The sequence below is a fragment of the Bacillus rossius genome, chromosome 1 (assembly GCF_032445375.1).
Source record: "Bacillus rossius redtenbacheri isolate Brsri chromosome 1, Brsri_v3, whole genome shotgun sequence".
In the NCBI taxonomy this organism is placed as follows: Eukaryota; Metazoa; Arthropoda; class Insecta; order Phasmatodea; family Bacillidae; genus Bacillus; species Bacillus rossius.
In genome coordinates, this window is record NC_086330.1 from 233,684,556 (window position 1) to 233,708,325 (window position 23,770).

Below are 23,770 nucleotides of genomic sequence, written 5' to 3' on the forward strand. Positions count from 1 at the left end.
AGACGTAGAAACAAGGTTGCAATCATAACCCGGTACATGTATAGTACTTGTTGGAATGGCTTCAAAATACGAAAAACAGAACGAGTGTATAAAACTAGCCTACGAATGTAACATTTACGCCTCGAAATATTCTGTAGTGCTTTGACCAGAGTTGAGCCTAGCCATATGCCACAAAAAAGACATCGCCACGAATAATACGAAACAACAAATCTTCATACTAGCCAAGAATCTCCGAACATAAAGGTATTTTTCTACGATGTTCGACGAACGTTTTAAACAGGTCATGTTAAATTTCTGGCGTTTAGACCACGCACCTGCGAACCACGAGACTAATCATGTCCTGACAACAATCTTGAGTACGCATATTAAATGAAACGACATGCATTCAACAAAAGAAAGGGACGTGCAATTAACACACAATACACACACAGGACACGACATGAACACACAATTCACACACATGTCATGCTTAAACACACAGTACACAAGCAATGGACACGCAATACCCACACAGGACACGCAATGGACACGTAATGCCCACACATGACACGCAATAGACACGCAATACCCACACAGGACACGCAATGGACACGTAATACCCACACAGGACACGCAATGGCAGGGCCGGAACTAAGGGGGGGCATGGGGGGCATATGCCCCGGGCGGCAAATATCAGGGGGCGGCAAAATATGAAAAGTGGTTCACTAAAACAAAATTAAACTAGTCATTAAAAAAAGTTTTGAAAGTGTACATATCGCAAACAATAAGTTAGCCAAGAAATTAAGAAATTCTATTTAACTTGACTATGCATAATTTGTAAATATATTCGTACTTCAAATGCGTTACTTCACTCTAAGAAACAAGTATTTCCATAATTCGTGGTCTGGAGTGAGTAAAACCACTGCGATGAGAGTTGGCATCTCAAGGACCCGTTGCGCGGGTGATCACTTGGCTGAGCAAGATGTAGCCCTTTCTCTGATAAATACCCTCATTTTTCCAGCCCCTACTCAGTCGCTCCTGTGTTTTCGTACCATGTGCGTCTCTGCCTGAGGACGGGAGCAGATAGCAGTTCCCGAAACGTCGCTTGTTTCTGTTTTAGAAAAACTATTGTGTTTGTTTCGTCTTTTCGTTTTGTCGTGTTATTGTCTCGTTTCAACTGTTGTGCTGAATTTTTTTGGGTTCAATATTTTTGTGCTGTCATCATTTGTGGGGTTTTTATCGTTCTATTCTGTTTTGGAAAACTATTGTGTTTGTTTCGTCTTTTCGTTTTGTCGTGTTATTGTCTCGTTTCAACCATTGTGCTGAATTTTTTTGGGTTCAAAATTTTTGTGTCGTCATCATTTGTGGGTTTTTTTCGTTCTCTTAGTACATTTTTCTTTGTTTGTTGACCATATTCCTGTTACGGAATATTTTGTGGTGTTTATATCCTGTTGACAACAGCAATTTTTTGCTTAATTTGTGCTTTTTGTCTTTTGGTTATTTTTACTTATTTTTTTATTTTTTTTTTTATTTTTCTTCCACAGAAAAAGTGCTTAGCAATGGCGTATGTCCAAAAAACTGACATCAAGTAATGTTGGAAGTCATTGACAGATTAATTATGGAACTGAGTAACTGGTTTAAGGCTTTGGAGAACATTAACAATAAGTTTGGATTTTTAAGTGGTGTTCAAATTCATAAAATGGAAGTAGAAGATTTAAAAGTCAAAGCAGCAGAATTAGGAAACACAGTGCCGATCTTAACAAAGAAGAATTCGTATTTGAAAATGAAAAGTTTTAAGCACCATGCATTAACAGTAGACTATGAATTAAAAGATGCTACAGCATCAACAATGTTGAGCCTTATCTACAAAAATAAACTGGAAGAGGCACATTCTAACATTAGTACTGCTCTGAAAATGTTTCTCACCCTTCCAGTTACAATTGCGTCAGGCGAAAGAAGTTTTAGTAAACTTAAACCTATTAAAAGCTATTTGAGAAGCACGATGGGCCAGCAGAGATTAACAATTCTAATTATTATATCTATTGAACACAAACGAGCTGCTTTGATAAATTTCGATGATATTATTAACACTTTTGCAGCTAATCATGCTCGAAAAATTAAATTTTGAATTGAATTTCTTTGTATGGTTATCAATGAAATATTATACTTAATTCAGAATCACATGTTCCTTATGTAATTTTAGTAGCCTACTTAATAAACTTATTGGTAAGACATTAATTTTCACTGCTGTGCAAACAATAAACAATAGTTTGATAACAGTCTACTTCATTATAGTAAAAAATGTAATTTAATTAGTTTTCCAATTAGTGTACTTGATAAATTTAAGTTCTCAATAATTATGGATAAGAGAATGGTATCATTTCAACCACCGCTTCTAACGAAAAAGGGTATTTTATAATGTTGGTAAGGAGGGGGCGGCAAATTAAGCTTTGCCCCCCCTAACGAATCTCCTAGTTCCGGCCCTGCGCAATGGACACGTAATGCCCACACATGACACGCAATAGACATGCAATACCCACACAGGACACGCAATGGACACGTAATACCCACACAGGACATGCAATGGACACGTAATACCCACACAGGACACGCAATGGACACGTAATGCCCACACATGACACGCAATAGACACGCAATGCCCACACAGGACACACAATGGACACGCATAATGCACACAGGACACGCAATAAACACACAGCTGACACACAGGACACGCAATAAACACACAGCTGACACACAGGACATGCAATGGACACGCAGTACACACTGGATACGCAACTAACACGCAATCCACACACTACACACGCAATGGAAACACAGTACAATCGGTCACATGATACGATAGGATACAGCTCCAGCATCTGCAGCGACATTTGACTAAAAAACTAAACGGCTATGAGGCTAATGGCAACGAGTCTACAAGGTTTCATCTGGCTACGAGTCTTCAAGGCTCCAAGGCTACGAGACTTCGAGACTTCGAGGTTACAGAACTACAAGGCTACGAGACTACGAGACTACAAGGCTATGTCTATGAGGAAGACAATTCTATGAGACTACAAGGCTGCAAGGCTACGAGGATACATGGCGACATAAGCTACTTGGCTACAAAGCTACAAGTCAACGAGGCTACATGGCTACTTGACTACAAGGCTTCAACTGGCTTCGAGGCTACAATGCTACTAGGATACAAATCTACGAGGCTACGAGACTACATGGCTCTAACTATCTTTGACTCCATTCAGCTGCGAGAGTTTATTTATCTCATTCAAATGAACTTGTTGCAAGTAGTCCTTATTCTTGCCAACAGATGACGCCACATTTTGTGATAAGGTTAATATTATTTATCTTTTGTTTGGGATGCATGTTGCTTACTCACGATCGCATGAGAAGGAGGGCTTCGCTAGACCTCAAGGAGAAGGAAGTTCCTAGAATTATTGTGCTTCTCAGTATTTTCAGGCAAGAAATATACTGAGTAATAAATATTTTTGTCTTAATTCTACCCGATAGAAAAAAAAGTTAGTGATGATTTGGTAGCAGAAATTCACTAATTAAATAATTTCCCGAATAAATTTGCCGGTCTAATTACATAAAAAAATACATGTAAGAATTTTTTTCTTAGGATTAACCAGATACATTCGGAGAATATAAGCAGAAGTTTCACCAGAAATAACCAGGAGCACACTGAGAAATCCAACAAAATATTGAAACGAATAATCAAGCGAACACCGAGAAAACCAACAGAAGACTTGTCAGGAATGACCAGAAGTACGTGGAGAACCCAACAAAAATATTGACAGGAATATACAGAAGCATACAGTGAAAACCAAAAAATTGGCAGAAATAATAAGGTGCACACGCAGAAAACCAATAAAATAATTGCAGCAATAATCAGAAACACACGGAGAAAACCAACGAAATATTGACTGGAATAATCAGAAGCACACGGAGAAAACTAACATTCGTTTTCCTAAATCAAAATCAGTGAATAAGAAAAAAGGGGAAAAAAAATAATTAAAATTAAAAATAAAATAAAAATATAAAATATACAAACAACTTCCGTAAGCTTGTGAACTTCTCCTAGAGTTATACCACAAGCCGGAATTATGATTTTTTTGTATTTTTTATTTTTAACTCTTTTGGAACCTACCTTGCACTGGTTTTTCTATACTTGAGCTTATTACTGATAACTTTACGATCTGTCCCAACACTTAGTGCAAATGGTTTTGCTTTAAGTTCAACCGTAACACGCCAGTCTTTACGAATAAGTCGTCAATGCGGGTTTCAAGCAAATGAGTTGACACTTCAAATGGATAATCATTGAACATTGTTTAACTAATGTGGAAACTTCAAGAGGACACGCCATAACTAAATGCAATATTGATGTTATAAACGTCAGCTGTTCTCAGCTCATCCAAGTGATGACAACCTAGTCATGAAAGTAAAAAACTCCTCCTACAAACTGTTGCATTTCTACATCAATTTGTCTTTTTAATTATTATTGAATGACCCTCATATACCAGTAGTATGTAAATGGCGGTACTGGGACAGGCTTTCGCCGGAGGAGCCAGAGGAGTTGACCGCCATATTGGATTGTGACGTCACGGCGGCCATCTTGGATGACCATGACCTTTGACCTTGACCTTGAATTTGACCCTCAAAACTTGTCAAAACTTTCCAAATTTGCCCAAAATTCCTCAAAAATTGCCAAAATTTCCATTTTTGTGGGAAAAAAATCCCGCAAAAAATATAAAAAATTCCTCAATTCAAAAATTAGGATTTCGAAAAACATCAAAAGTCGTTTTGCCCTAGAAAGAACCCAAATTCCTAAAAACGGCTTAAAAGCCCTAAGAGCTAGCCACTTTAAGCCGCCGAGGTCATGACCTTGAAAATTAGGATGCCATGGCAGCCATTTTTAATCATGACGTCACAGTTGCAATTTCCGTTACATTCGCCATATTAAAATCTTTATTTATTATCCGATTTTAATGAAAAAAAATTAAAATTTACAAAAAAAATTCAATTAATAAAATTTTAATAAAAAATATTTTAAAAAACGTACATCTACGGCATTGAGCTCGGAGTCCTCGGTCCGAATCCGATGAGGGCAAAAAAATAAAAATGGCGTCTGATCCTTCCCTTATGGTGGCTGCAGGCAAACTGACCCCCGCCACTTATGTCAAAGTATATAAAGTCACCTAGTATGATGTCATGTCCGCCAACTTGAAAATTCGAAATTTTTATGTTAGAAAATCGGGAAAAATTTTTAAAATGATTAAAAAAATTAATTAATTGAATTAAAAAATAAAAATATTTAAAATACCGTTGCACTTTACGTTACGGCCACCATCTTGGATTATATAAATGTTGCATGTTTCAATACGCCCCACCATCTTGGTTGTGTACGATGCCATCCTTACACTTTACGTTACGACCGCCATATTGGATCCTATTAATGTTTCAATTATCGTTATGGTCACCATCTTTAAAATCGTTATTTATTATCCGATTTTAATGAAAAAATTCCAAAGTTCATCAAAAAAATTACTTATTAGAATACTGATTGATTCGATCGATGCCCGTCCTTGGTTCGAAACCATTAAGATAAAAAAATTTAAAAAAATGTCGAAAGATCCTTTCTCCGTAGAAGCTACCTAGACTGACCTCACACCACCAATATCAAGGTATATATCGTCAGCTGGTATGACGCTATGTCCACCATCTTGTCTTCGTCCGCTGGAGACCGCCATCTTGTTTTCGTCTGCTGGAGGACACCATCTTGTGTGTGTACCCGTCTTACTATCATTGCCATCATGCTAGTTTTATTATAACCCGCTAGAGATGCAGTAATCATTTATTACTACTGAGGTGCCCACCATCTTGAAATTTGGTCATCATCTTGGATTCGTGTAATTATTTAGCTAGAAATTTGGGGAAATAATCCAAAATTCATTAAATAAATCACTCATTAATTAACATATTGAATTGATGGATTCCTGTCCTCGGTTCGATTCTTGACCAGTGACAGGTGTAACTAAATATTAACATATGTAATAATTTATTTTCCATTACCTTTCGTGGAATTTATTAATCATTCACTCTACGAAAAACAACTCAAGACAATATACCTGACCATCGAATTAAATACAGTACCGCTATCCCTTACATGAAAGTATAATTTTTCGATAATCTGAATAACCTATAAATCGTTCATGTACAAAGCCGCACATACAGGCCAAGTGTCTCCGGACCATGAGACCGAGACATGACAATATCAGACTTATAGGATAGTAACTACATGCATCAATTTGCTTTGCATTCGGTAACTTAACTCTCGCTGATTAAATATTTAAAAATTTCAATTTAAGAAATGGTTCCAATTGGAAAAACTGACAGTTTGTATCTAACATTAGTCACAGAAGCTACCATGGATCATGGTTTGTTATCTGCAGCTGAATCGGAAAAAAGCCGCTGTAGATACTGTAGCAAGGATTTAGTCATGGGTAGGAATGTTAGACGTCATGAGAAGAATGATTGTGCTAAAAACCCACTACGCAAAATGTTAAGCTGTAATCGATGTAACAGGTTGTTAACACGAATTGACAGCTTAAAAAGACATGGTATAACATGTAAAGCCAAGCCTACTTACGGCATAGAGGACATCGATGGATCCACTAGACTAAAGAATAGTGATCTGCATTACGACAATAATTTTCCTTGTCCTGAGCGTGATGGTATTAGCTCACCCGATCGTGACGAAGAACATAAATTGAAGGATGATGATAGCTTCGGGAAGAATGAAACTAATGGAAGTATCAACACCGTGAAAAATGAGAATACATACAAGCCTATATTCAGTAGATCCTCCATACTTTGTAAAAATGATGGACTCCTAAACAGGAAGCATGAAGACGATGAAGACACTTCGACATCAACGATATCGAGTTCTTACGGAAATCTGGGTGAAGACGATGCCTTCTACGGTGATTGCTACACTGACTCTGAACCTGGCGACGTGATCGAAGACTGTGCTGAAGCATCTAAAGCATGCAAGATCGAAGACTGTGATGGTGTACTGAGACCGAAACGATGGAAACGACGTGTTATAATAAATAAATCTGATAAAGCTTGTGATGATCGCTGGCTCGATGATGAAAGTTACCCTGAGGTAGGTGTTAAAACGGAAGACACCAGAGATCATAATATTTATTATAAACGTGCAAGGAAGATGGTGGTAGAAGAGATTGATTACACATCATGGAAAGATCCAAACATATTGATTGACTGGCTAAGACTGTTGGTGTCATCTGTTCGTAGAGTAAATTACTCGCATATCGAGGAAGTATCGTCCACACTTAAAGAACTGCGAAAAGCTGGCTACATAGAATAATCATTTGTTTAACTGTCATGTGTGTACTATTGAAAAATAAATGAATTATTTATATTTAAAAAAAAGTATGTTTATTTCTTGTATTCTGATTTCCAATTAAGCCTGTGTTTCCGCTACTGTATGTGTGATCATTCCGTTTCCTGTGTGTTCGTTCCGTTTCCAGTGTGTACTGTGTGTACATTCCATTTTTTCCTGTGTGTACTGTGTGATCATTACATTTATTGCACGTAAATTGCATGTATTGCGCGTACATTGCGTACATTGCGTGTTGGAGCTGATGGAGCTTTTGGAGCCGAGTAGATTTGTCTCCTTGTAGCTTCAAAGACATGTAGTTTTGTAGCCACGTGGTCTTTTAGCCATGCAATCTCGCAGCCATGTATAACTCGTAACCAGCTAGATCCTTTTAGACTCGTAGCCTTGTGGCCTCATATTCTCTTAGACTCGTAGCATTCTGGCCAAATATCATTGGAGCTGATGAGACAAAAGGCAGTTGGAGCCAATGACTGTAGGAGCCAATGACTTTTGGAGCCAATGACTATTGGAGCCTTTGAATATTGGAGTCAATGACTGATGGAGTCAATGACTGATGAAGACAATGATGATGGATCCAATGAATATTGGAGCCAATGACTGATCGCGCCAAAGACTATTGGAGTCAATGAATATTGGAGCCAGTGAATTATGGAACTAAAAACCTGCTGGATTCATAGACTGTTATAGACATTATATCCTAACTTATCATTGACGATCGCAGCCTACCGAGTAGAATGAACGAGAGAATGCGCCTTCTTTTCGTTAAATGATCTTTCGTTTTGTAGAATGTGCTTCCTTTTGATTTACGGTGCGTCCAAAATGAGCTGCCTTTTCGTTGATGGTGCTTCCTTTTTTGTTGATTGCGCGTAGTGAAATATGCAGTGACTGAATATTTACTAGTTCAAAACCTCTTGGTGTTACTAAAATATTTTTCAAGGTCGCTTGGTCCTTTAGTATGTATAAAAATTTCACGATGGTCTAATTAACTGTAATTAGCTAAAGACGAAGAAGGTTATGCGGCCCTGAAATTACTATCCTATAAGTCTGATATTGTCATGTCTCGGTCTCATGGTCCGGAGACACTTGGCCTGTATGTGCGGCTTTGTACATGAACGATTTATAGGTTATTCAGATTATCGAAAAATTATACTTTCATGTAAGGGATAGCGGTACTGTATTTAATTCGATGGTCAGGTATATTGTCTTGAGTTGTTTTTCGTAGAGTGAATGATTAATAAATTCCACGAAAGGTAATGGAAAATAAATTATTACATATGTTAATATTTAGTTACACCTGTCACTGGTCAAGAATCGAACCGAGGACAGGAATCCATCAATTCAATATGTTAATTAATGAGTGATTTATTTAATGAATTTTGGATTATTTCCCCAAATTTCTAGCTAAATAATTACACGAATCCAAGATGATGACCAAATTTCAAGATGGTGGGCACCTCAGTAGTAATAAATGATTACTGCATCTCTAGCGGGTTATAATAAAACTAGCATGATGGTAATGATAGTAAGACGGGTACACACACAAGATGGTGTCATCCAGCAGACGAAAACAAGATGGCGGTCTCCAGCGGACGAAGACAAGATGGTGGACATAGCATCATACCAGCTGACGATATATACCTTGATATTGGTGGTGTGAGGTCAGTCTAGGTAGCTTCCACGGAGAAAGGATCTTTCGACATTTTTTAAATTTTTTTTTATCTTAATGGTTTCGAACCAAGGACGGGAATCGATCGAATCAATCAGTATTCTAATAAGTAATTTTTTTGATGAACTTTGAAATTTTTTTCATTAAAATCGTAAATAAATAAAGATTTTAAAAATGGTGACCATAACGATAGTTGCAACATTAATAGGATCCAATATGGCGGTCGTAACGTAAAGTGTAAGGATGGGATCGTACACAACCAAGATGGTGGGGCGTATTGAAACATGCAAAATTTATATAATCCAATATGGCGGCCGTAACGAAAAGTGGAACGGTATTTTAAATATTTTAATTTTTTAATTCAATTAATTTATTTTTTTAATCATTTTAAAATTTTTTCCCGATTTTCTAAAATAAATATCGAATTTTCAAGTTGGCGGACATGACATCATACTAGGTGACTTTATATACTTTGACATAAGTGGCGGGGGTCAGTCTGCCTGCAGCCACCATAAGAAAAGGATCAGACGCCATTTTTATTTATTTTTTGCCCTCACCGGGTTCGAACCGAGGACTCCGAGCTCAATGCCGTAGATGTACGTTTATTAAAATATTTTTTATTAAAATTTTATTAATTGAATTTTTTTATTAATTTTAATTTTTTTTCATTAAAATCGGATAATAAATAAAGATTTCAATATGGCGAACGTAACGGAAATTGCAACTGTGACGTCATGATTAAAAATGGCTGCCATGGCATCCTAATTTTCAAGGTCATGACCTCGGCGGCGTAAAGTGGCTAACTCTTATGACTTTAAGCCGTTTTTGGAATTTGGGTTCTTTCTAGGGCAAAAAGACTTTTGAGGGTTTTATAAATCCTAATTTTTGAATTGAGGAATTTTTTGATATTTTTGGCGGGATTTTTTTCCCCAAAAATGGACATTTTGGCAATTTTTGAGGAATTTTGGGCAAATTTGGAAAGTTTTGACAATTTGTAAGGGTCAAATTCAAGGTCAAGGTCAAAGGTCACGGTCACGGTCATCCAAGATGGCCGCCGTGACGTCACAATCCAAGATGGCGGTCAGCTCCTCTGGCTCCTCTTGCGAAATCCTGTCCCAGGACCGCCATTTACATACTACTTATACTAATAATAAAACTGTTCGGGCTAAACGTTCTGTACATTGAATGATACTTAAAAAAATAACAATTGGCATTGTTAATAACATTTTTAGAATAAAAAAAATAGTTAAAAAATATTTTGCCTGTTTTTTCCTGCATCATTCAAAAACTACTTGACGGGATTAATGCAACTTTTTGCAATAGTTAATTGATTTCCAGATCAATGAATCATTTAGACATATGCATGCATATTTAATATAATATGCTTAGCATTTATGTACGTTTTACGTATATGAATATTTCAAACAGATATATGCTAAGCATATTATTATTCTAGATAATATAATAATATGCCTAGAAAATATATTTTAATGCATATGCATATTTGTAACAGACATATGTTATGCATATTATTATTCTATACAAATTATATATTAATCTACTGAAGTAAAATTCACTTCTCTGCATTTTTCCAGACGTCTCTTGGTTTGCTCCAAGTATTCCTGATTTTTTTCCTTGGTAAGACTTCTCTTAGTTTTCTCAGTGTACTCCCGATTATTTCTGGCAAGACTGCTGGTGCTATCCATGTGCTTCATGTTATTTCTGAAAAAAATATTTCTGTATGAATTTTTTTTTGCGTATGAGACATGCAATTATGTTATTTTGTTTGATTGCTGAATTCTTGTTATTAAATCGGCACTTACAATATATTTTTTTTATCAAATGGAATTCAAACGAAATAGGATACGTTACTGAGTCGATTACTATGCCTTGAGACGACAGAGAAACACTATCATGCAAGACGAATTTCCTTCTTCTTGGTGTCTAGTGAGGCCTTCTTATCTAGCGCCCGTGAGAGAGCATCCAGCATCCACATTAAAAAAAATATTTACCTCAACACAACACATGATGCCATCTGTTGGCAGGAATATGAATATGCTATAAGTTTCTAAAAAGAGATCAATTAACTCTCGCTGACGAAAGATAAAAAAAAAAATTTAAGAAATGTTTCCAATTTACAACTCAGTAAGAAACTGCTATTTGTCCCAGAAGCTAATATGGATCCCGGTTCGATGTCTGCAGTTGTATTAAAGGACATAGGTGTAAGTTCTACAGTAAGGAATTTATCTTAAGAAAGAATGCTAGACAACACGAGAAGAATGGCTGTGTTAAAAATCCAGTATGCATAATGATAAGTTGCGTTCGTTGTAGCAAGTTGTTTACGCGAAAGGAGAGCGTAAAAATACGCGGCAGAACTTGTAACGCCAATCATAATTACAATATAGAGGACAATGATGGACCTGCTACTCTAGAGAGAAGTGTTCCTCATTAAGTCAATAATTTTCCATGTCTTGAACGAGATTATGTACATCGCTATCCTGATCTCGAAAAAGAACTTAAATTGAAGGACTTTAATGATTTAAGGAAGAATGAATACAATTGAAGTTTCATTTCCATGAAAAGTGAGAATATATGCAAGCCGAATCCAGGTAGATCATCCGTACTTTGTAAAAATTATGGACTCTTAAAAAGGAAGCTTCAAGACGATGAAGAAGCTTCGACGTCGATTTCGAATACTTCCAATAATCCGGGTGAAGACGCTGACTTCTACGATGATAGTGACAGTGACTCTGAAGCTGATGACAAGACCAAACACTATGAAGAAGCACCTAAAGCTGTCAAGATAGAAGGCTGTGATGAAGCCCTGAGACCGAAACGATGGAAACGACCAGATAAAATTAATTATTCTGATCAAGCTTACGACTATCACAGGGACGATAGTGATCTTAAAAATATTAATAACAGACATTCCAGGAAGATTATAGCGAAAGAGATTTATTATATATTATCATATTGGTTGATCACCTTAGACTGTTGGTGGCATCGGTTCGTAGAGGAAACTACACGCACATCGACGAAGTAGCCTCCATACTTCAATAATCACTTGTTTTACTTGTATGTGTATAATATTGAAAAATGAATAAATTATGTAGATTTCAAGAATTTATTGTTTTATTTCTAGTAATCTTATTTCTGAGTTCTCGTAATACAGCTTCCTTTTAACGTGAAACGTTTTTTAGTTCGATAAATAGGGGGTCACTTGCTAAAACCGCATGCAAAGAAAATATGTCGCTTCGGTGATGACTGTAGCTCTGTGACTACGTGCCAAGCGCTAATCATTTATATATCGTTGAGTAGAACAAAGTAGCAGTTACCCACGGCCTGTGACTCATGCAGCTAGATGCGCCAGTGCCACGTAACACATGACGCGGTTTGGGCTAAAAATTGACGCTTACAAGGATTCATTTGCTTATAACTTGTCAGTGCATTTACAGATTAAGACCAACGTGGTCGCGTTAGTTTTAATTCGTAGCCCTCTAGGTATGTCAAGATTAAATATAATTAATAATAAGGTAAACTCCCCGAAAGTTATTAGGAAACAGAATTCAAATTTTAGTTTAAGCTTCAGTTACTTTATCACTGGCCAGGGATCAAACCAAGGGCGGAAATCGATCCTGTCAGTCTTACATTAAGAGAAAGTTATGTTGATGATTTTTTTCTGAATTTCTAGGTTAATTATTACGAATTTACAAGATGGCGACCAATAAGTAATTATCGGCTAACTGGATGCTGGTAGATTTAGGAACCTAAGCTGTTTTTTTAGGATTTTCACAATCTTGTATTGAATTAAATTTATTTTTACCTAAAATTACCTTTTATGCATAGTTCAGGGAAAGAACAAAGGACATAAATCGATCGAATAAATAAATATTTTAACATGTGATTTTTTTAATGTATTTTGGAACCTTCCCCGAATTTCTAGCTTAATAAATACAGATTTTCAAGATGGTGGCCAACACAGCCGACAACCTGTTATGCGCCCTGGCTGTAAATAATTACTGCACTCTAGCGGGAAAAAATTAAACTAACATGGCGGCAGCGCACTCTGATAGATGGTGTGTACTACATTACACTAGCACTACGGTAGCAAGTACTAAAAATAAAGATAAATGTCTCCAGCAGATGAAAACAAGATTTCGAATATGATGTCATAATCAGAGATGGTGACGTTCAATAGACGAAAACATGATTGTGCTGTAATGTCATAGTCCAATTTGGCAGCCTCCAGCAGACGAAAACAAGATGATGGGCGTGATGTCATAATGGATAGCGATATATCTACCTTGGCATTAGTGGTGGTGACTTCAGTGGAGGAAGGATTCATTGCCATTTTTTGCTCTCGCCGAGTTGGAACAAGGACTCCATGATGTCAGTGCGTTTTTAAATAAAAATTGTATAAAATTGTATTTAAATAATTTTTTAATAAATTAAAGATTCTCCCGAATTTTTTGGATAGTAATTACCTACGGATTTTAAAAATGGCTGATGTGACATAATTTCAAAATGTGGGAATCATATATTATTAAAATATTATTAATTAGTTTTTTACATATTTATTTTATTCCCCCCGATATTTTGATAATAAATACGGATTATTAATATGGCGAAATCTAAGATGGTGGCAGCACTCTCTAGCATATTATGTGTGTACTACATGACACTCATGCTCCTGGTAGAGAGTATTGAAAATAAATGATGGCGGTTCTGTCTCGAACAAGTGATGCTATTATTCCTTCGAATTAAAATAAATTACAAGTCCGAATATGCGTGTTTTATATATATATATATATATATATTTATATATATATATATATATATATATATATATATGTATATATATATATATAGGTATTCGTTATTTAATTCTCAATTTGGTAACATCGACCTTATGTGCATGAGACAGAGCGATGCTGATACTCTCTAGGAACAAGAAGCAGAAACAATGAAGGCAGAATCCAAGATGGTGGCCGCAGACAGAACAGAAAAACTTTATGGTGGTCGTGACGTTATCGAAGATGGTGGCCTCCAACAGACGAAAACAGTATGGCGGACATGATGTCAGAATCAAAACATGTAGTTGTGGTGTCAGATACAAGATGGCGGACATGATTATTAGGATTTAAGATGGCAGCCATAACGAAAATTGCAACGATGATGTCATAATCAAAAATGGTGCAAAGTTCTAGAATCCAAGATCGCGGTAAACCAAAATGGTGGATGTGACATCATAATTCAAATTGACAGAATCCATGATGGCGGAATCAAAGTCAAAGGTCAAGGTAACCCAAGATGGCCGCCGTGATGTCACAATCCCAGAGGACGGACACCTCCACCGCCACCACACTCAAGACTCCAGGGCTCGGAAATACTTTTATATACTTCTGAGGCCTACATCTTATAGTAACTTATTAAGCTTATTGCATACTGCAGACACATTCACGTTACTTCAAACTTCTTGTTTAATATCTTTAAAACAATGCCTTAAAATGAGTGGATACTCAAATTGTTATTATTCTCTTCATCCCTAAAAACACAAGCAATAACTTCACTGAGAAAAAACTTTATGAAAATGTATAATGTGACTGGAATGACAAAATTTATAGGTTACGTTTGTACAGTAACAGACGGAATAACGCATAACATGTAAACTTATTATTCATATCACACACACATACACAATAATGAATCGCAATAAACAAACCAACATTTAGGTACTAGCACATTTAATAATTTTATTTTTTACGTAATTTAATAATCATACAAGATATTACACACGAATATGTACCACTAATGTTCTGTTTTGTTTGTTACCTACCAAACACATCTAACCTCTAACAGATCTCACGTGCTCACTACATTACATTTACATACACATTCCTGTCGAGCAAGAGAAGAAAAAACTTACATTTCCATATTGTCGTCTTCAATTATTATGATCCTTTAAATACTATTATAAGTAATAATTCAACTTCAAAAATTTTATACACATGACATGACCAATACAACACAATAAAATATGGCGCAGGTAGGTACAGCGAGACAGACAAAAGTAACTATACCATACAGTCTTTTGATACATTGAAAATTAAAATTTTAAGGGTACGTTCAGATTAGTCTGTATGATGGGATTTGATTGATTTGATTTGATTTTTTATTGCATTCCATAGACCATACATAATGGTATAGAATATGTCAAAAAAATACAAATAAACATAAATACAAACACATAAACAGGTACAAGAACAGTATTAAAAGCATTACAAAATTAAAATAATATAATATAACACCTGCACTTCCATGAATAAGCACATATTTAGATAATATTATATATAAAAGAAAACTAATACATAATTATGTACAGTAAACAAAATTATCAACATTAGAACACAATCCAACCTATATCACATAGTACAGTGCATCATAATCATAATATATAAAACTCACAAAAAATGTTACGAAGCTACCTCCTGTTCATAATCATCTATATTATAAAAAGCCTTATGTGATAAAAAAAGAAATAATTCATTTTTAATTAAATTATATTAGGATGCTGTAATGTAAAATATTCACAGGTAGGTAATTAGTAAAAGTATTTTAGCATACAAAATACTAAGATATTTAAAAAATGTATCTGAATACGATATAAAAATGAACTTTAAAAAATGTATTTCAGATATAAGATTAAAATAAGTATTTTGTATCTTGTATCTGTATTTCAAATTCTTATATCTAAAATAAGTCATCTCTGATTCTTAGAAAGGGTAAAAAAAGAAATGGTAATTTACTACACCAGGACAAAGGAACTAAGGAACTCTTGAGTTTTAAGATATAACCAAATGTAACTCTTTGCCCTCGGCCCAAAGACATCTAACCGAGTGCAGGTATACATAACACTCCCCTATCTCTCCCCCTCCATCCAAATTAAATACTGCTATCTAATTGACATTCACGAATTAATAAAGAAAAAATAATAATAATTACGCATAGTTGTTGTTGCATTTAACCTTGTTTTTACGTATTATCTGCGATTAAACTTGGTGGAGCGATTTACGAACGTAAAACATGAAAGTGTTTTTATCATTTAGCTTTAAGTTCTGTTAGGGTGTTATTTTAATATGAAACTGGTGGGACAAGTCGTCAGTCATTACATACTGATTTGGTATTATTGTATGACCTTTTATTGGAGTTTTCCATTGACTAATGAACATCCTTTTACATTAGAATCGTACTTAGTAACTACATCGTCATCGTAACTAAACTTAAAAGAAGCGACCAGCGTTTAGGTCAAGCACTGGGTAATTTCCCCACGGCCGACCTCTCGCGTAACGCAAGGCTACGAGGCAGGGCTGACGAGTTGTAATATCCCTGATACGCCTTCGCTTGCGTCGTGTGGTCACCGCGCCGGAGGTGGGAAGCCCCAGGAGGGGTATTAGGTAGGGGAACGGAGGGGAAGGGAGGGGAGCGTGACTCGCAGCAGCGCCTCTGCGCATGCGCGCGTCGTGAAAACAGCTGATTGCTCTAGTGTCGCTCCGAGCTCGGCGACGATTCAGTGTGCTGACGAACTTCGTTCGTGGCAGACGTGTATAGTGGCTGGTCCACGCAACCTCAATATTGTATTTTTTTTTCAGTGTCTACTTTTTTGAGGAAGTGAATCACACCGCTTACGAGTGAACACTAATCCTACTGAAGTGATTTCGTTCAGTTTGCAGTCGTGCAACTGTATTCAGCTTTCTCCGTTAATTTCGTTAATCTAACCAGTTCGTCGAACTGCTCACGTGTGCTAGACCTTTAACTGTGTTGACTACGCTTTTGAAAGTTTAAAGGGAACGGTGTTTTCTCCTCGTGGACGGCAGCTGCTGCCCGCGTAACTGTAAACCAGCTCCACGCGGAAGTGAACGGCCCGACCGTTAGCGCCGCCCGGCGAGCTCCGCGGCAACTAGCCTCCCCACTCCTCGCCGACCTACTTGCGGCTCGCGCGGATCTAACCTCGATATCGGCGAGCAGTGCAGAGTGCGACGGAGCAGTGAAAGTGGCGGCATGCTGCGTGGCTGACGGGTGTCGAGTGTCGTGTCGGGGAGATGGGTGCTCACAAGGAAGCGGAGCACGAGAGCGGGTACTTCGAGGACGAAGACGACTGCGAGGAGCTGACGAGGAAGCTGACCCTCAGGCCGGAGCAGAGCCCGGGCTCTGCGTGCTCCTCCTGCGATGGGCAGCCCGACCCGGAGGACAGGAACAGTGAGTACACGTGCTCTCCTCCCTCCCTCCCACCCTCCCACCCTCCCTCACTCACCTCACCGGTACAGTCAATGAGGTCAGCTTGAACCTGTTCCAACAGACAACTGGCTGTTAACATATTTTAACACATTTACCAAAAAAATATGCGATATTTCAAGTGTGTTTGTGTACCTCAAGCGAGACACACGTGGCACATTCCAGCTGAGTACATTTAGCAGAGGTGCCCCCCCCCCAACACTATGACTCACCCCCCCTTAACCTAATGATGCGCCCCCCCCCCCCCAAAATTTTTTACGCCATTTTTTCAATGATTTACTCAATTATTTTATAATATTATACTTTTTTAGTATTATATTTTATTACATTTTGCATTAAAACTGATTTTCTAATAATAATTTTGGTCATATCAGGTAATATTTCCATCCTGAACCGACAATGCCAAACTGCTTTTGTTGAGGAAAGTGTGGGGTTGCCAATTTGATTTACAAGATCCCTTTCAATTATCAAAGCACCAGAAACGTATTTTCACATTAGAAGCTATAATTATGTAAATAATATATACATTTTTCTCGTCATTTAACACCCCCCCCCCCCTGAAATTTTAATGACGCAGTCTGCGTCGTTACCCCCCCCCCCCCCCTTGTGGGCACCCTTGCATTTAGAAATTCTGGAACGTTAATTCAGAAACAAAGTTTGTTGAATTAGTTTATTATCAAGTCCTTAAAAACTTAAAGCACGTTTTTTTTGTAATCTGGTACCCTTTTCTTAAAAAATGCAATAACAAGGTTTTCTAAGCGGGACCCTAAACCATTATTTCTTCCCAGTAAAAACTTAAGACTGAAACCTAACGATAGATCAATCTTTGACGGGAAAATGATGTCGCGGGTGTTTAAGAATTCCGGCAGTATCGGGGACGGCAAAGGTGCAGTTTTTCTGATGTGAGCTCTCTTTGACACAGCCTGGATTTAATAATAACTAGCGGCATTATGGCAAGTAACTGCCATTGCTGGTTCTGTAATAGTACCAACAGGGGCGGTCACTTTTTCGCTCTCGTATGACAGTGTGTTACTGACGCGTAGTCAAGTCGTGCCAGCAATCAATTACAATTTGTCATCATACATCCCACTTAACCTTGCAAGTTACAGACCTGCCAATTTGTTTTGCGAACATATTTCGTGTTATTTAACTTGGCTCAGGGCGAATTTTATTTCCTGTGTTTCCATTTGCGACTTAATTTTAGTGGTTATCCTACCAGTTATCAAAATCGTAACTGAAAACGAGTAGAAAATGTATGTGTCGATAAGGATGGCGAGTGTTAGCCCCAGCTGCCCACACTGTCGGCGCGTGTTAGGGAATCTCCCACGCGGCGCTGGCAGAATTCCACCCCCCCCCCCCCCTCACAATAAAAATGCATTGCCGGCCGAGACATGTTGCGCTGCGCTCGTAGCTTCTAGTGGGCCGCGTTGCCTCATTCAACATCCGCCTGTCTGTCGGGGCGCAACCGCAGTACCTGACAACACAGCATGTCCTTGAACGATGCCTGAGCCAAGTAGTCTTTGTCCTGTGTGTTCATGTCCTTGAGCGGTGCCTTAGCCAAGTAGAAAGTATCCTGTGTGTGCATTGGCTTGAGCGGTGCCTTAGCCAAGTAGTCGGTGTCCTGTGTGTGCATGACCTTGAACGATGCCTTAGCCAAGTAGTCGGGTATCCTGTGTGTGCATTGGCTTGAGCGGTGCCTGAGCCAAGTAGTCGGGTATCCTGTGTGTACGTGTCCATGAGCGGTGTCTGGACAAAGTAGTCTTTGTCCTGTGTGTTCATATCCTTGAGCGGTGCCTTTGCCAAGTAGTCAGTATCCTATGTGTGCATTGGCTTGAGCGTTGCCTTAGCCAAGTAGTCGGTGTCCTGTGTGTCCATGACCTTGAACGATGCCTTAGCCAAGTAGTCTGGTATCCTGTGTGTGCATTGGCTTGAGCGGTGTCTGAGCCAAGTAGTCGGGTATCCTGTGTGTACGTGTCCATGAGCGGTGTCTGGACAAAGTAGTCTTTGTCCTGTGTGTTCATATCCTTGAGCGGTGCCTTTGCCAAGTAGTCAGTATCCTGTGTGTGCATTGGCTTGAGCGGTGCCTTAGCCAAGTAGTCAGTGTACGGTGTGTGCATATCCTTCAGGGGTGCCTGAGCCAAGTAGTCTTTGTCCTGTGTGTTCATGTCCTTGAGCGGTGCCTTAGCCAAGTAGTCAGTATCCTGTGTGTGCATTGGCTTGAGCGGTGCCTTAGCCAAGTAGTCGGTATCCTGTGTGTGCATTGGCTTGAGCGGTGCCTTAGCCAAGTAGTCGGTGTTCTGTGTGTGCATGACCTTGAACTGTGCCTGAGCCAAGTAGTCAGTATCCTGTGTGTGCATTGGCTTGAGCGGTGCCTTAGCCAAGTAGTCAGTTTCCTGTGTGTACATGTCCTTGAGGGGTGCCTGAGCCAAGTAGTCGGTGTCCTGTGTGTAGGGTTACCAGACGTCCGGCAAAAGGAGGACATGTCCTCCTTTTTATGTATTTTTTTGCGTCCGGCCGGATTTTCCTTAATGCTCCAAAATGTCCGGCTTTTTTATAAAGTGAGATAATTCCTGCAGTTACATTCTGAGTAAAGCGCGCGGTGCGCACTAATGCGCTGTCCGCAGAGTCACCCCACTAGTAAGTAGTTCTATGACAGCTTGACAGGTAGCAGCACATGCAGAAGCACGTGTTTTTAATATGCTGTACATGCGTAGTTTGTTTGATTCTTTATACTGAAACTGTATTAAATGCCAAAACATTGTAAATTATCGTACTCCATTTTAATTAATTCATGGCTTTTTAAGAAAATATATTGTCCTCCTTTTTAGTGAAATGTCCTCCTTTTTTATTATCAGTGTCTGGTAACCCTGCCTGTGTGTGCATGTTTGTGAGCGCACTATTGCATGGACGCTGATCTGCTGAGTTCGGTTTGGCATGGGGTGACCCAGGGTTTTTTTTCCTTGTAGGAAACCTACACAACACATCTCTTTACGCATGCAGTAAAAAGAAAATATTTAATATTCATGATGCATTCCTTAAATATTAGTTATTGTTTATTATTATAGTTTCACTGTTAAAGATTGCCTTTGCTGCGTGGGAATGTTATTCCAAGGGATCCGGGTTGGTCTGTCATAGATTTCGTCCGTCATCCGTCCATCGGTCATATGACTTGCCAGTCGGATGGCCGTAAAAATGTTGTCCGTTAGTATATCCGTTTGTCCGTGTAAAGTTCGGCTAACTTTAACCTTTGGTTGACGGACGGATTGAATATATCTGGTTTTGGCCGCGGCAGCTAATTGTTACCTGAATACAGTCCTGAGGTGCTTGTGCTTGTGGTACGTTCAAATGGTTTGTATAATAACATTGCGGTTCTTATAACTCATGTCTAAACAATAATCATGAATCTGAATTTTTCCTAGGAAATAATACAATACGTATATAAACACGATATAAATAACAAACATCTGTATAGATCTTGCGAGAAAAACATGGATTGTTGGAAGCAATTATTTGGAAAAATTTTTACGGCCGGACGAAGTCAAGTTGTAAATAGCTTGGTTGGCTCCGTGGCGTTGACGGACAGAGTCGGACGGGTGGAGACGGGCCATTGTAATTCCGCCTTGCGAGTTCGCGTCGACAGATGGACACGTGTGCATACTGTTGCTTATGGGGAAGAGGATTCTTCGAACTCTATTAACTATATGACTTTCAAAGACGTGTCGTTTTTAAAACTAGTGTATAGCATTTTCGTAAGATCATAAGTTTTGATTTTTAGCCAAGTGTCACTTAAGAAAAGAAAAGTTTTTCGTTATGAAAGAGTAGGAAGTACTTTCAAAATCTGTCCATACTCTCAGTAAAAATAAAGTTGCGTGCGAGGGTCTGTGGCATGACTATTCGTTGTTCAGGAACACCATGTCAGTATAAAGTAAATGTAGACTGGGCGTCGTAAAATCATACTTCAATATTTTCCACCTTATACTTTAGTTGACGGAATACCGTGCCTTTTTTGCACACCTTAAGTTTCCCTATCTCGATATTCGCATCTGTACTCTTCTACAAACAGCTTAGTAAGTAATTTATTTGCTGCTTTAGTAACTGTAGAATTTAAGGCTTTAGTTTGGAATAGGTACTTAAAATTAATTACGGGAAAATACTTTCACCTTAAGCTATTTAATTGGTTAAGGTTTTAAAGTTTCAATTATTCAGTTGCGCATACTCTAGACAACAGGCTTAAATGAATGGCATATTGTACATTAGGTACATAACCGATATGTATTGTTAAATTAGCGTTTAACTGAACACATACATAACATACATTTATTAAATCTGTTTTTTCTAAAAACTCCAGTAAGCAATCCGTACACGTGTGGGACTTAACGCGAGTGGTGCAATAACTTAGCATTTTTTGTCCTTTTTTTTATATTTTTCAAGCCAAGCTATGTTTATTCCTATAATTTGATGCACGAAGGTTTAAATTCATTTGTAAGTGGTCTTTCACGACCGGTTTTGCTTCGTTTTACGATGTTTACATTTTCGCCGCTGTCGTGTCACTGCGTGGAAATTCAGGAACAGCGTTATCCTTATTCAGCATACTTGTCTGCAGCTTGTTTTTAAACTAGTTTTTACTGGGAATCTCAAAGTGTAATCCGCCCTGAAATGTTATAATCAGAGTTGCTGTACAGAAGTTTATACGTTGACATTTGTAGTTTCCGCGGGGATTTGATAGGCAATAACACAATTTACACTTGCAAGACGTGGCGACCTGAGTGCCCTTAGTTCCATGTTGCACGTTGTGCTGGAAGTGTGTTGTCTGAGGCACCGTTATCGGCTGAAGGACATGGGTTATGTTGGCAGCATATCAAGGCGTAGTTCTCCGACTAAATACAGTGTGGTATCCGTTCGGTATCGTGTTATAGAGTATATAAAGCACTGTGTTATATAATACGATACCGAAAGTAAGTGTACATTACTAAACAAGCACGTGATAGCTCCCCGCCCATAGCCCACATCTTCCTGAGCTTCTCCGGTAAGAATGCAGGGGTGGTAATGACGTCATCAATAGTCTTATGGTATCGGAATATAGACTAATTCTCCATTTGGTTAACCTACCATGTTTTTGCGTGAGAGTTTACAATAGTCGAAGTCTTAATGTTCCTTGCAACACCTGTTAAAAAAGTATCACCTATATTGAACAGTGTATAAGACGCACTTAATATCCCTATCAACCCGGAACCCTTCCTGCACAACTACACATCACTTCACTTCTAATTTATAAGTAATGGTCATGGTGTTGCTAATTTATGCTGTGAGTACAGTTGCTGATTCCGCAAATAACTTTGGCCTAAAGGATCACCCCCGTCTGAATGGTGCGTCATCGGTGTGACAAGTCGGTTGTTTAACCTGCCAACTGGTGTCCACATTTTTTCTGTATGTTTATTATTGTAATTTGATAAACTTTGAACTCTTACAAATTAAAAGTTGAACAGAAATAGACCGTGGAGAATCTGTAATGTATTTTTTATACACCGGGTTGTGTTAAGAGTGCAAAATTTCTGATATCCTTTTAAAGCCAAGTTTCTCACTTGATGCAGCTTTTAAATCAAATGATTGTGTGTCCAACTTGCCGCCTGGTCAACGCACGAGCTGTAGCAGGGCGGGGGCGCTAAGGGCGACACTGGCTCGCGGATAACACGCCTCTTCGCCTCTACGCGCCAGGCACCTAACGAGCGCGCAGTTCCTCGTCGGTAACGCGCCTCTATGGAACTAAGCGGTGATCCTCTCATGTTATGGTGGAATATTGAAGATGAAGGTTCTCTCCATAATGGTGAGGGATCGGCATGCGGCGCCAGCAGTGCTGACAAGGGCAAGGGGCTTGGACACAGCCAACTGTCTGGTTAGCCTATTTTCAATTGTGGTACGGCGTGATCCGTTACCCGCGACCACGGCGGCCCCGGGGCTTGTAAGGGTGCCGGCGTGTCAAATAAATCTCCCCTAGTTTTGATTGTATGAGAATACATCAAACCAAGTACATCGAAATATAGGACGCAGATACCCCAAAGGGCTAATGCTATGAGGGGTAAAGACACTCTTTCTTCTTTCTTTTTCCACAAAGGCGCGTGGTACTCTAAATTATTTCCACTACTCTCCACTTCCCCAAATACCACAAACAATACTGAGTTTACCATTTTTCAAACCTAAACACACCCGTGAAAATACCGTTTTAGCCTTTTCCACTGTCCAAAAAATAACGTAAAGACAAAACCATTAAATTAAATAGACAACCTTCTTAATGATATTCTTAATGAGATAAATATTGAACTGTTTGTGAATGGACCGGAGCTATGCAAGCTGTTCGCCAGCCATCTTGTGGCTACGTCAGTTCAGGACGCCTT

The 23,770-nt window shown here is 38.4% G+C and overlaps 1 protein-coding gene across 2 annotated transcripts in view; it reads left to right on the plus strand.

Annotated features, from left to right (window-relative positions):
- LOC134527357 (ribosomal protein S6 kinase alpha-5-like) overlaps positions 1-23,770 on the plus strand; it is a 736,083-nt gene that overhangs the window by 535,017 nt on the left and 177,296 nt on the right. The window contains exon 1 of one of the 2 annotated variants that reach the window (XM_063359970.1): positions 16,628-17,342. The exons of the other annotated variant lie outside the window; for it this stretch is intronic. Within the exon in view, the coding sequence (XP_063216040.1) occupies positions 17,186-17,342 (157 nt within the window). The 5' untranslated portion in view covers positions 16,628-17,185. Of the gene's footprint in view, positions 1-16,627; positions 17,343-23,770 lie in introns of those variants that run through there. 2 annotated transcript variants of the gene reach the window in all.